The sequence below is a fragment of the Scyliorhinus canicula genome, chromosome 4 (assembly GCF_902713615.1).
Source record: "Scyliorhinus canicula chromosome 4, sScyCan1.1, whole genome shotgun sequence".
In the NCBI taxonomy this organism is placed as follows: domain Eukaryota; kingdom Metazoa; phylum Chordata; class Chondrichthyes; order Carcharhiniformes; family Scyliorhinidae; genus Scyliorhinus; species Scyliorhinus canicula.
The window spans coordinates 195,568,306-195,581,481 of record NC_052149.1 but is presented as its reverse complement, the minus strand read 5'-3'; the positions used below and the strand labels follow the sequence as shown (position 1 = coordinate 195,581,481).

The 13,176-nt window shown below is 47.6% G+C and overlaps 1 protein-coding gene across 4 annotated transcripts in view; it reads left to right on the top strand.

The window, feature by feature from the left end:
- nr3c1 (nuclear receptor subfamily 3, group C, member 1 (glucocorticoid receptor)) overlaps positions 1-13,176 on the top strand; it is a 137,409-nt gene that overhangs the window by 87,298 nt on the left and 36,935 nt on the right. For all 4 annotated transcript variants that reach the window (XM_038795815.1, XM_038795813.1, XM_038795812.1 and 1 more), the window contains exons 5-6: positions 9,786-10,064; positions 12,407-12,551. In XM_038795815.1, the coding sequence (XP_038651743.1) occupies positions 9,786-10,064; positions 12,407-12,551 (424 nt within the window). The remainder of the gene's footprint in view (positions 1-9,785; positions 10,065-12,406; positions 12,552-13,176) is intronic.

Below are 13,176 nucleotides of genomic sequence, written 5' to 3'. Positions count from 1 at the left end.
AGCTGCTTGCTAAGTTGTTCGCACTCCGTTTGGAGCCTTGCCTCCCAAATATAATTTCAGAGGATCAAACAGGCTTTGTGAAAGGCCAACAATTGTCGGCCAATATACGTCCCTTCCCCAGTACCCAAAACTGAGGTGATGCTGAAAAGGCATTTGTCAAAGTGAAATGAAAGTGCTTATTTTAGATGTCCAAAGATGTGCAGGTGGATTGGCCATGCTAAATTGCCCCATGGTGTCTAAAAGATTAGGTGGTATTACTGGGTTACGGAAATAGGTTGGAGGCTTAAGTGGGGTGCTCTTTCCAAGGGCCAGTGCAGATGATGGGCCAAATGGCCTCCTTCTGCACTAAATTCTATGATTCGCCTGTCTTATAATACCCCTACGGCCAATGTTCATACAAACACTTTGTACTCTGATTATTTTCCCTTGAATAGGGGCACTCTTGTTTGCCCTGGCAACAGAGCCGCTCTCTATAGCGTTGAGGTTGTTTTAATCAATGGAGATGGGATGGGTAGAGCATCGGGTTTCTATGCGGATGACCTACTTCTTTATTTTGCAGACCCAGCCCCCCTCCATCGATGGCATAATGAAGTTTCTTAACAACTTTGGCTCCTTCTTTGGGGATAAATTGAGTTTAGGCAGGAGTGGGCGTTTCCCGGGTAACATACATAGAAACATACATAGAAAATAGAAACAGGAGGAGGACATTCGGCCCTTTGAGCCTGCTCCACTATTCATTATGGTCATGGGTGATCATCAAGTTCAATACCCTGATCCTGCCTTCCACACTGGTGACATTAACTTTTCGCCTTTCTATTACAAGCTTTCGCTATCTTGCATTCCAGTGGTCCACAACTGGGCCTCACTTCGTAAGTTGAATTGCACAGGCCTGATTAATTGTGTCAAAATGGAGGTGAAACAATCTCCCTCTATCTTTGGCGGGTAGAATTCAAACTATTAAAATGATGTGCTCCGGAGATTTTTCTTTTACTTTCAATTCTTCCCATTTTCCTCCCCAAATCTTTTTTTATCAAGGTTAACAAATTGATATCTTCTTTTATTTGGGCAGGTAAGAATCCCAGATTCCGTAGTGTTCTGCTTGAAAGGGACAGACCCTCGGGGGGTGGGAGGGGGCTTGACCCGCCTCAATTTATTCTTTTATTTTCTGGGCCGCTAACATTCAAACAATATTATTCTGGATCAGTGACCCCCCATTCTAACTGGGGGCAAATGGAGGCTCGCTCCAGCACTGCTTCTACTCTTCTCGCCATAGACACTCCATTATTGCCCTTTCCTCCCTGCTAGATTTTCCTGAAACCCAGTGGTGACCTTCTCTCTTAGGATTTGGAAATAGTTCAAACAGCATTTTACGCTCCTTTCCCTGTCTTCGTTAGCCCTATTTGCAACAGTCACCTTTTCCTATATTCTGGTTTGAACCCAACATTTAAATCTTGGGATGTGAAGGGTTTGGAGCGTTTTGGGGACCTGTTCGTGGAGGGGAAGTTTGTCAGTTTTAGGGAGTTAGCTAATAAATTCCAGCTACCCAATTCCAGATTTTTTTGGTATTTTCAATTTAAGGACTTCTGACGTAAGACTTTTCCTTCCTTTCCTTTGGCATTACCTTCTTCCTTGATGAAGAGGAATCTGTCCCTGGCTCCGCCTGGCGAGGGATCTATTTCGGACCTATGTGGCTATATTATTTCATCAGATTCCGCTCCACGAAGCGGTGTGTGGATGAAATGGGAAAGTGAATTGAGCCCTATTCTTACGAGTGAGGTTTGGAATGAGGCCCTTCACAGGTTCAACTCCATGTCTCATGTGGGCATGAGGGGCAGCACGGTAGCATGGTGGTTAGCATAAATGCTTCACAGCTCCAGGGTCCCAGGTTCGATTCCCGGCTGGGTCACTGTCTGTGCGGAGTCTGCACGTCCTCCCCGTGTGTGCGTGGGTTTCCTCCGGGTGCTCCGGTTTCCTCCCACAGTCCAAAGATGTGCGGGTTAGGTGGATTGGCCATGCTAAATTGCCCGTAGTGTCCTTAAAAAGTAAGGTTAAGGGAGGGGTTGTTGGGTTACGAGTATAGGGTGGATACGTGGGTTTGAGTAGGGTGATCATTGCTTGGCACAACATCGAGGGCCGAAGGGCCTGTTCTGTGCTGTACTGTTCTATGTGCTCAGTTGAGCATAATTCAGTTGACTCAGGATGCACTTGACTAGGGCAACGATGAGTGGGTTTTCCAAAATGTTGAGGATAGGTGTGATCGCTGTTCTCTTGGCCCAGCTAGCCACATGCATGTGTTCTGGTCCTGCCCCAAATTCATAGGCTTCTGTGCTTCCTTCTTAATACCATGTCAGACACCAGAAAGGCGGAAGCTCAGTGGAGGAAAGCACAGGGGGCGGTGTATGAGTATGGGGAGAAGGCGAGCAGGATGCTGGCACTCCGAAGGCGGGACGCGGCCAGGGAGATTGGGGGAGTGACGGATAGAGCTGGGAAGGTGGTGCAGAGGGGGGTAGATGTTAATGGGATCTTCAGGGACTTCTATGGGGAACTGTACCGGTCAGAACCCCCGGTGGAGGGGGGTGGAATGGGGCGCTTCTTGGACAAGCTGCGATTTCCGAGGGTGGAGGAGGAGCAGGTGGAGGGACTGGGGCGCCGATCGAGCTGGAGGAGGTGGTTAAAGGGATGGGGAGCATGCAGTCGGGGAAGGCGCCGGGGCCGGATGGGTTTCCGGCGGAATTTTATAAAAGGTGTGTGGACCTGTTGGGCCCCCTGTTGGTCCAGACCTTTAACGAGGCAAGGGAGGGGGGGGGCTTTGCCCCCAACTATGTCACGGGCGCTGATTTCCTTGATCCTGAAGCGGGACAAGGACCCTCTGCAGTGCGGGTCATATAGGCCGATTTTGCTGCTAAATGTCGACGCCAAGCTGCTGGCAAAGGTCCTAGACACAAGAATAGAGAATTGCGTGCCCGGGGTCATTCATGAGGACCAGACGGGGTTTGTGAAGGGAAGGTAGTTGAATACGAACGTGCGAAGGCTCCTCAACGTTATTATGATGCCGGCTGTGGAAGGGGAGGCGGAGATAGTGGTGGCATTAGATGCGGAGAAGGCCTTTGATAGGGTTGAGTGGGAGTATCTGTGGGAGGTGTCGGAGAGGTTTGGGTTTGGGGAGGGGTTTATCCGTTGGGTGAGGCTGCTCTACAATGGAGGAGGAGTTCAAGAGGTGGGATATGTTACCGCTGTCACTGGCGGGGAGGGTGCAGTCCGTTAAGATGACGGTGCTCCCGAGGTATTTCTTCCTGTTCCAGTGCCTCCCGATCCTTATCCCGAAGGCCTTTTTTAGGCGGGTCAACAGGAGTATCACGGGATTTGTGTGGGCGCATGGGACTCCGAGGGTGAGAAGAGTGTTCAGGAGAAGAGTGAACGGGCCAGGGATAGGGGCGGGCTGGCGTTGCCCAACCTCTGCGGGTATTATTGGGCTGCCAACGCAGCGATGGTGCGTAAGTGGGTAATGGACAAGGAAGGGGCAGCATGGAAGAGGATGGAGGTGGCGGCGTGTGTGGGCACGAGCCTGGAGGCGCTGGTAACGGCGCCGTTGCCGCTCCCTTCAACGAGGTATACCACGAGCCCGGTGGTGGCGGCTACCCTCAAAATTTGGGGGCAATGGAGACGGCATAGGGAGAAGTGGGGGGCTTGATGGAGGCCCCGATACGGGGGAACCATTGGTTTGTCCCAGGGAGCATTGATGGCGGATTTTTGGGCTGGCACAGGGTAGGGGTTAATAGGTTGAGGGACCTGTTTGTGGAAGGGAGGTTTGTGAGCTTGGGGGAGTTAGAGGGGAAGCTTGGGCTCCCCCCGGGGAGCATGTTTAGGTACATGCAGGTGAGGGCGTTTGCCAGGCGGCAGGTGGAGGGGTTCCCCTTGCTGCCCCCACGTGGGGTGCGGGACAGGGTGCTCTCGGGGGTGTGGGTTGGAGGAGGGAGGATTTCGGACATATACCAGGTGATGCAGGAGGTAGACGAGGCCTCGGTGGAGGAACTGAAGGGTAAATGGGAAGAGGAGCTGGGTGAGGAGATTGAGGAGGGGACCTGGGAGGATGCCTTGGAGAGAGTGAATTCCTCCTCTTCCTGTGCGAGGCTTAGCCTCATACAGTTCAAGGTGCTGCATAGGGCCCACATGACTGGGACGAGGATGAGTAGGTTTTTCGGGGTCGAAGACAGGTGTGCTAGGTGCTCGGGGGTCCCAGCGAACCACGCCCATATGTTTTGGGCATGCCCAGCGCTGGGGGAGTTTTGGAAGGGGGTAGCAAGGACGGTATCGAGGGTGGTGGGATCCAGGGTCAAGCCAGGCTGGGGACTCGCAATTGTTGGGGTTGCAGTGGAGCCGGGAGTGCAGGATGCGAAAGAGGAGGATCTTGCTCCAATGGAAGGATGCGAGGCCCCCAAGCGTGGCCTGGATCAATGATATGGCGGTGTTCATTAAATTGGAGACGGTGAAATTTGCCCTGAGGGGATCAGTACAAGGGTTCTTTAGGCGGTGGCAGCCTTTCCTGGACTTTCTGGCGGAACGGTAGGGAAATAGGCCGGCATCAGCAGCAACACGGGGGTGGGGGGTTCTGGGGGGGGGGGGGGGGGGGGGGGGGGGGGGGGGTTCTGGGTTGGGGGGCCAGGACGTGGGGGGGGGTTCTGGTTCGGTGGGAGGGAGAACTGTGTACATGGGTTTGTGGGATGTGGCGGGTGTTATTTCTTTCTCTTTTGTTGTTTGGGTGTTCTTTTGTTTGTTTGTAGTTGCTTTTGAAGTTGGGTGGGTGTTCTTGGGTTGTTACTGCGGTTGTTTTGTTAATATTGTTGTGATGTTTATATTTTGTAAAAATTTCAATAAAAAAATTTTTTATTTTTAAATACCATGTCAGACATACTCCATGTAGATTTGGATCCATGTACACTGGGGGCCATATTTGAGATGTCGCCAGGTGCGGGACAGGGCAGGGAAGTTGGTGGTAGCTCCAGATCAGATTAACAAGGTCTTTAAGGAATTCCATGAGAGGTTGCACAGGTCAGAGCCACCTGGGGGAGGCCGGAAGTTGCAGGAATTTCTAGATGGGCTGGAGTACCCGAGGTTAGGGGAGGGGGACAAGGCTACATTAGAGGGGGCGATAGTAGAGCAGGAGATAAAAGATGCGATTAGGAGGATGCAGTCGGGGAAGGTGGCAGGGCCGGATGGGTTTCCGGTGGAATATTATAAAAAATTCTAAAATAAGCTGGTACCGCTGATGGTGGGGATGTTTGAGGAGGCGATAGGGAAGGGGGTGTTACCACAAACTTTGGGGCAGGCATTGATTTCCCTGTTACTTAAGAAAGATAAGGATCCAACTGTGTCGTATAGGCCCATATCACTTTTAAACGTGGACGCAAAGATATTGGCAGGTAGGCTAGAGGAGTGCCTCCCGAAGGTGATAGGTGAAGATCAGACTGGGTTTGTGAGAGGGTGGCAGCTCATTTTGTACATTAGGAGGCTATTGAACGTGGTTATGGCACCAGCGGAGGGGAAGGAAACAGAGGTGGTTGTGGCATTGGACGCCGAGAAAGCGTTTGACCGGGTAGAATGGCGGTACTTGATGTTAGTTCTGGAGCGGTTTGGGATTGGACTCCGATTTGTGGACTGGGTAAAGCTATTATATAAGGAGCCGAGGGCCAGTGTCCGCACAAATAACATCAGCTCAGAATACTTTCCTCTCTACCATGGGACTAGGCAGGGATGTCCTATATCCCCCCTGCTGTTTGCACTTGCGATTGAGCCATTGGCCATCGCATTAAGAAGTTCAGGGGTATGGAAAGCGATAGTGCAGGTGGGGGATAGAGCATCGGGTGTCCTTATGCTTGTTATTACACGTGTCGGAACCAAGTGTGTCAATAGGGGGACTACTGGAGCTGCTTCTGGTGTTTGGGTCTTTCTCTGGGTACACATTAAATCTAAACGAGTGAATATTTTGTGGTGTCTCGGCCAGGGGTGGGGGCAGGGATGGGGGGGCTTTCCATAAGGCAGGGACTCACTGTAGGTACCTGGGGGTGCAGGTTGCTCACGATTGGGGGGGGGCTCCATAGGTACAACATTTCTACTTTGGTGGGGAAGGTGAAAGCTGATCTGGCAAGATGGGATGGTCTCCCTCTGTCACTGGCGGGTCGGGTGCAGGCGGTTAAAATGAATGTGCTGCCTTGATTCCTGTTTATTTTTCAATACCTGCTGATTTTCCTGCCATAGGCATTTTTTTAGAGAGATTGAAGGGCTAATTACCTCGTTCATAGGGGGAGGGAAGGTGGCCAGAGTTAGAAAGGTGCTGCTGCAGAGGGGAAGGCAGGCAGGGGGTTTGGGTCTTCCGAACCTGATGTATTATTACTGGGTGGTGAATGTGGAGAAGATGCGGAGCTGGGTGAGAGGGGTTGATGCCCAATGTGTCAGAATGGAGGAGAGTTTGGGTAGGGGGTCAGGATTGAAGCCGCTAACGACAGTGCCGCTCCTGATAGCCCCGGGGAAATACTCAGGGAGTCCAGTAGTAATAGCTTCGTTGAGAATTTGGAGGCTGTTTCAACAGCAATTCGGGTTGGGGGCAGGGTCAAGGGAAATGCCGATTCGGGGGAAACATAGATTTGAGCCGGTGAAGTGAGATGGAAATTTTCAGAGGTTGGAGGAGAAAGGAATTAGGACACTAAAAGATTTGTTTCTTGGGGGTTGTTTTGCAGGATTGAAGGAACTGGAAGCGAAGTATGGGCTGGAGCAGGGGGAAATATTTAGATACATGCAGGTTCGAGACTTTGCCAGAAAGGAGATATAGAGCTTCCCAGTAGAACTGGCTTCCACATTGCTGGAGGAGGTGCTGTGACAGGGGAACTGGAAAAGGGGTAGTATCGATGCTTTACGGGGCTATTTTGGAGATGGAGAAGGTGCCGCTAGAAGGGATCAAGGCAAAGTGGGAGGAGGAGTTGGGAGAGGGTATGGAGGAGGGGTTCTGGTGTGAGGTGCTCCGGAGGCTGAACGCCTCCACCTCGTGTGCGAGGTTGGGGCTGATACAGCTGAAGGTGGTGTATAGACCGCACCTTACAAGGGCGAGGATGAGCCGGCTCTTTGAAGGGATAGAAGATGTGTGTGAACGTTGCAGGGGGGGCCCCGCAAACCACGTTCATATGTTTTGGTCCTGTCGAAAGCTGGAGGATTACCGGAAGGAGATATTTAGGGTAATCTCTAAAGTGGTGCACGTGAAACTGGACACGGGCCCTCGGGAGGCCACATTCGGGGTGTCGGACCAGCCAGGGTTGGAAACTGGCGCGGAGGCAGATGTTGTAGCCTTCGCCTCGTTGATCGCCCGATCTTGTTCGGGTGGAGATCAACCTTTCCACCCTGTGCTCTGGAGTGGCAGAGGAACCTGCTGGAATTCAAGACGCTTGAAAAGGTCAAATTTGAACTGAGGGGAAGGATGGAGGGGTTCTACAATTCATGGGAGTTATTCATTGTGCACTTTTGAGAATTGGATCACATCAAACATTGGGGGCTGGGAGGATTGTGGGGAGAAGGACGGTATGTGTTAATGGTGACTGTGTGATTCCTGATTTCTCTTTGTCATTTGTTGATGTTAACATGCGGGCTAATGTTTGGGGGTTTGGTGGGAGGATGGGATCGTTGTTATTGATATGGGGATTGACATTATATTCGTTGTTGATTATTGTTTATTGTTGGGTGTAAATTTGGGAGAAAATGTGAAAAAGGAGGAGAATTTTAAAAAAATATTTGTGATGTTGGATTTGCCGATTCAGTCAGGGGTAGAGGCAGATGGTGTCGCCTTTGCCTCACAGATATCCCGGAAGTGAATATTGCTTGGTTAGAGGTCCCTTGCTCCACCCAGTGCCTCTGTTCGGTTGGGTGATTAAATGTAATTCCCACATTTGGAGGACAAAGTCATATTCACCCATCCGGGTTGGTGGAGAAGATCTACCTAAGACAGCAGCCATTTATTTCCTTTTTAAGGATCTAGACACTGTCAGCTGTTTAGGTTAGTTTAACTATTTAAGTTAATTATGTGTTCAGGTTTTTTTGCTTTCATATTTGCTTGTGATTTTTTTGCAGTCTTTTGCTCTGATTTGTGTTGATTATTACAGAAAAAACTTTGTTGGGGGGGGTGGGGGGGAGAGTCCAGGTCGCCCTCATGCATGCGTACTGTGGTGGGGGAGTCTCTGTCATGCACTGGACCCCTTGACCCAACACAGGGTCAGCCGCGTCAGGGCCACACTTGGCAAACTTGCACCAAATGCCGCCCAGAGGATTTCCCGCTGTGAATTGGAGTGGTAGAGATTCAGTCTTGCAGCCAATTAATCAGATGAAAGTTGATGCAAGTCACTCCACAGACACGGAGCGTGTAGCTCGCTGCTGCCGTTGGCAAGGGATCCACGCTTCGCAAAGGGGCGGGGTTTGGCGTCTGGCGCAATCCTGTTTTAGCCGACATTCCATTCTCCGCCTGATTGGGAAACCCAATGCCAGCTTTGGGCAGTGGAGAATCCACCCCAGTGGATTATGTGGTAAGAAATTCCTCTCCATATAAAACACTGCATGTTATTCTCAGCCTTATCTTGATCAATGCATCTCCATTGGAGATGCACAAATATGAAATAATTATTCAGTAATACTAAAATACACTGGATTGGCTTCTGAAGTTGATGTTGCTCATCCAAAATATTTGTATTTCTTCACAATTGAAATGCATTTTGGGGATTTCATGCTTCAGGTATGTTATGACTAACATCTGACTGTAAAGCATTTCCGTTTCACATTTAGTTATCAAGCTACACATATTCTTGGTTGTTTCTATTATGATAATGTCATGTCGCTTAATCAGTGATGCAGTAGTATTGTTGCTGGACTTGTAATCCAGAGAGCGAGGGGATCTGGGTTTGAATACCACAGCAGATGGTGAAATTTGAATTCAATACAAATCTGGATTTAAAAGTTGAAAGTGGCCCATGAATCTCATTGTCGATTATTGTGAAAACCCATCTGGTTCACTAATGTCCTTTTAGGGAAGGAAATCTCATCCTTACCTGGTCTGGCCTATATGTGACTCCAGATCTACAGCAATGTGATTGACCCCTAACTGCCTTCAGGGATGGTCAATAAATGCTGATCCATGAATGAATTTTAAAAAAGCATTATTTGGGCAGCACGGCAGCATGGTGGTTAACATAAATGCTTCACAGCTCCAGGGTCCCAGGTTCGGTTCCCGGCTGGGTCACTGTCTGTGCGGAGTCTGCACGTCCTCCCCGTGTGTGCGTGGGTTTCCTCCGGGTGCTCCGGTTTCCTCCCACAGTCCAAAGATGTGCGGGCTAGGTGGATTGGTCATGTTAAATTGCCCGTAGTGTTCTAAAAAGTAAGGTTTGGGGGGGGGGGGCACCGAGTCACTGTCCATGTGGAGTTTGCACATTCTCCCCATGTTTGCGTGGATTTCGCCCCCACAACCCAAAGATGTGCAGGGTATGTGGATTGGCCAGGCTAAATTTACCCTTAATTGGAAAAAAATGAATTGGGTACTCTGAATTTAAAAGAATAAATAAATAAAAAATTTTAAAAATTAATTCCATGATAGATTCCAATAATCATTTTTTTCACTAAACTGTGACCTATTAATAGTATTTAGTCAAGCACAAAAATGGCCTTTCCAGTCGGACTGTACAGTATTGTAGATGAGTGTTTCTTCTGAACAAAAAACGTTGAAACTTCTGTCAGTCAATTTATTATATTATTTACAGCTCGGAAGACAAAGAAATTGAACAAGATGAAGGCACCACATACCACCACCTCAGAAACTGCAGCAAAGGCATCATCACCGGATTCTTCTTTAGTTTGTTCTCCATTGCCCACACTGAATCTTCCCATGATTTCGATCCTTGAGGTGATTGAGCCAGATCTTTTATACGCAGGATATGACAGCGCCCTGCCTGACACACCCAACCGGCTTCTGTCAGGACTGAATAACTTGGGTGGGCTACAGATGGTGTCAGTTGTGAAATGGGCAAAGACGCTACCAGGTAAGTAACACACCACCATGTTCCATGAAAGGCTTTGAATATTGTGGTGAAAGTTTTTGATTATGTCCTTGCCTTTTTAGAAAAATAAATTTATTTTTAAATACCTCCCTTGCCCCCCTGAAAGTGTTAAATTCTTACTAGGAAACATTTTCATAGGTAGCAGCTGTGCTCTTGTCCATCAGCAAGTATTGATACACTATTCAATCACACAGAACGTCTCAACTATATTTGATGCTATCCTTTCAAAGAAAAAATCAAAACCCACAATCACACTAATAGGAATTAGGAGTCCTGAACCAAAACCAGGAGCATGAAAGTCAGTTGAAGATAATCAAAAAAAGTCAATGTTCTGGTGTGTATAACCCGGTACCTGGTTGTATACATCCCCTGTGTCTTTCTATTATTAATCATCATGGGTACTGGATAGTACCAGAAATTCATAAGACCATAAGACATAGGAGCAGAATGAGGCCATTTGGCCTGTTCAGCCTGCTCTGCCGTTCAATCATGGCTGATATTTTTCTCATCCCCATTCTCCTCCGCCCCTCCCCCCTCCATAACCCCTGATCCCCTTATTAATCAAGAACCTATCCATCTCTTGTCTTAAAGACACTCAGTGATGTGGCCCCCACAGTCTTCTGCAGAAGAGTTCTGCAGATTCACTACCCACTGGCTGAAGAAATTCCTCCTCGTCTCAGTTTGTTAAAATAAATTTAGAGTATCCAATTCATTTTTTCCAATAAGGGGCAATGTAGCGTGACCAATCCACCCAGCCTGCACATCTTTGGGCTGTGGGGGCGAAACCCACGTAAACACGGGGAGAATGTGCAAACTCCACATGGACAGTGACCCAGAGCCGGGATCGAACCCGGGCCCTCGGCACCGTGAGGCAGCAGTGCTAATCACTGCCACCGTGCTGCCCTCGCGTCTCAGTTTTAATGGGTCGTTCCTTCAGTCTGAGGCTGTGCCCTTATATTCTAGTCTTTCCTACCCTACTCCTTCACACATGGGATTACAGAAACTAATATTTTAACATTAGTGCAGTAGAGATCCTTGTAGGTGTTTAAGGAACATCATTATGATTGTACAATGTGTCCTTCACTTTGCACCTCACACTATTCTTATCTTGACAGGATATGGTGTTGACATTGGATACAAAAATGTTTTTTTTGTTTCCCAGCACTTGTGCCTCATATTCACCAACAAAAATAAATTTGTTCCCTTCTAGAAAATTTCCCCTAGAAAATTAAGTACATTTTTTTTAGTGTAATGACAAATAAATTTTTTTTAATCATCCTGTCATTGCAGTCTATGTTGAAGGACTAATTATGAGTATAAAACTGAAGAGGTGTGGAATAGGAAAAGCCATTCAACATATTCCCCCTAAGCATTACCATATGCCTTATCACTGGGTCTGACCAACCCAATACCTACTACAACTTGTCATGGGTAACAAGAAAAATTCCAGAATGTCTATCCAGGCGTAAAACCTATTTCTCCCACTGGGGTTAATTAACATAACAGAAACAACGCTACTTCAGCTGGAAACAGGGTCTACATAATTCAGCAGTGTCATCTGTCTGTGGAGGCGATCTACATGCCTTTCAAAATTGTTGAACAAGTATATTTCAATAAGTGCACACAGAATATTAGTTTTTAAGATGGATAGATGAAAACTTTTCAAGAGAGTCCAGACAAGTTCATAGTCACACAATGGTGGAGAGCCTCCACTTTTTGCATTATGATGGGGAAAACACAGCAGGAAAAATCGACACCAGATTCTCTGTTCATGCAATGTCCATATTTTGAGCCAATCTTGAAATTCTGCTGACGTTGTTTGGAAGATATATCTGCAAATGTGTGTTTGTGTGCTTTAGAGTCTCAATGCCTCAGCCTCTGATGAAATCTAAGCACACTCTCTGGCGCTTGTATACAGTAGAATACAAAGTTGATTCAGTGACAAATTCTCAAAAGGCAGAATGAATAGATTTTTTTCACGCATATGGAGTAACAGTCTTTGTAAGGAATTGTTAACATAGAACATACAGTGCAGAACTTCTTTTAAAGAATCCCCCCTCTCCGCCAACAACATACAAATCTCATCCTAATTCCAGTTCTCTCCAGCTTTGACAAAGAGTCATCCAGACTCGAAACTTTAGCTCCGTTCTCTCTCCAAAATGCTGTCAGATCTGCTGAGATTGTCCAGCATTTTCTGTTCTTGTTTCAAATTCCAGCATCCGTAGTAAATATCTTAGTGGGTTGTCTTTCAGTTGTTGTCTTTCAGTAAAATTTGTTGGCATCCAAGTAGAACCACACTGATGAGCTTTGATCTGCTTCTACAGGATTTAGATCCTTGCACCTGGATGACCAAATGATTTTGCTGCAGTATTCATGGATGTCGCTAATGGTTTTCAGTCTTGGCTGGAGATCGTATCAACATGTCAATAGCAGTATGCTCTTCTTTGCACCAGACCTAATCTTCAATGAGTGAGTATTACATTTTCTTCAAAGGTCCATGGAAAATGTTTGTAATCGCGAAAGCTATGAATATAAGGAAGTCAAAATGATCACTTACGCATTGACTTTGAGAGATAATAAAATTTATTGTTGCCATGTCACCGGGCCCATGTCATTGTACCCCAAAATAAGTTTTGCTTTATGTCTCAGATGGCATAGAAACGTAATCAGAGTCAGAGCGATTAGGGCAGCACCATGGTTAGCACTGTGGCTTCATAGCACCAGGGTCCCAGGTTCGATTCCCGGCTGGGTCACTGCCTGTGCGGAGTCTGCATGTTCTCCCCGTGTCTGCGTGGGTTTCCTCCGAGTGCTCCGGTTTCCTCCCACAAGTCCTGAAAGACGTGCTTGTTAGGCGAATTGGACATTCTGAATTTTCTGTGTACCCGAACAGGTGCCAGAATGCAGCGACTAGGGGCTTTTCACAGTAACTTCATTGCAGGGTTAATGTAAGCCTACTTGTGACACCAATAAAGATTTTTATTACGAGTGCATTTTTATTTTAAATAGTAGATATGAATAAGTCACATTATAATGCACATCAGTAAGTTATATGCCCACCCAGAGATGACATTGAACTGAGCAGAAGGTACAGTTT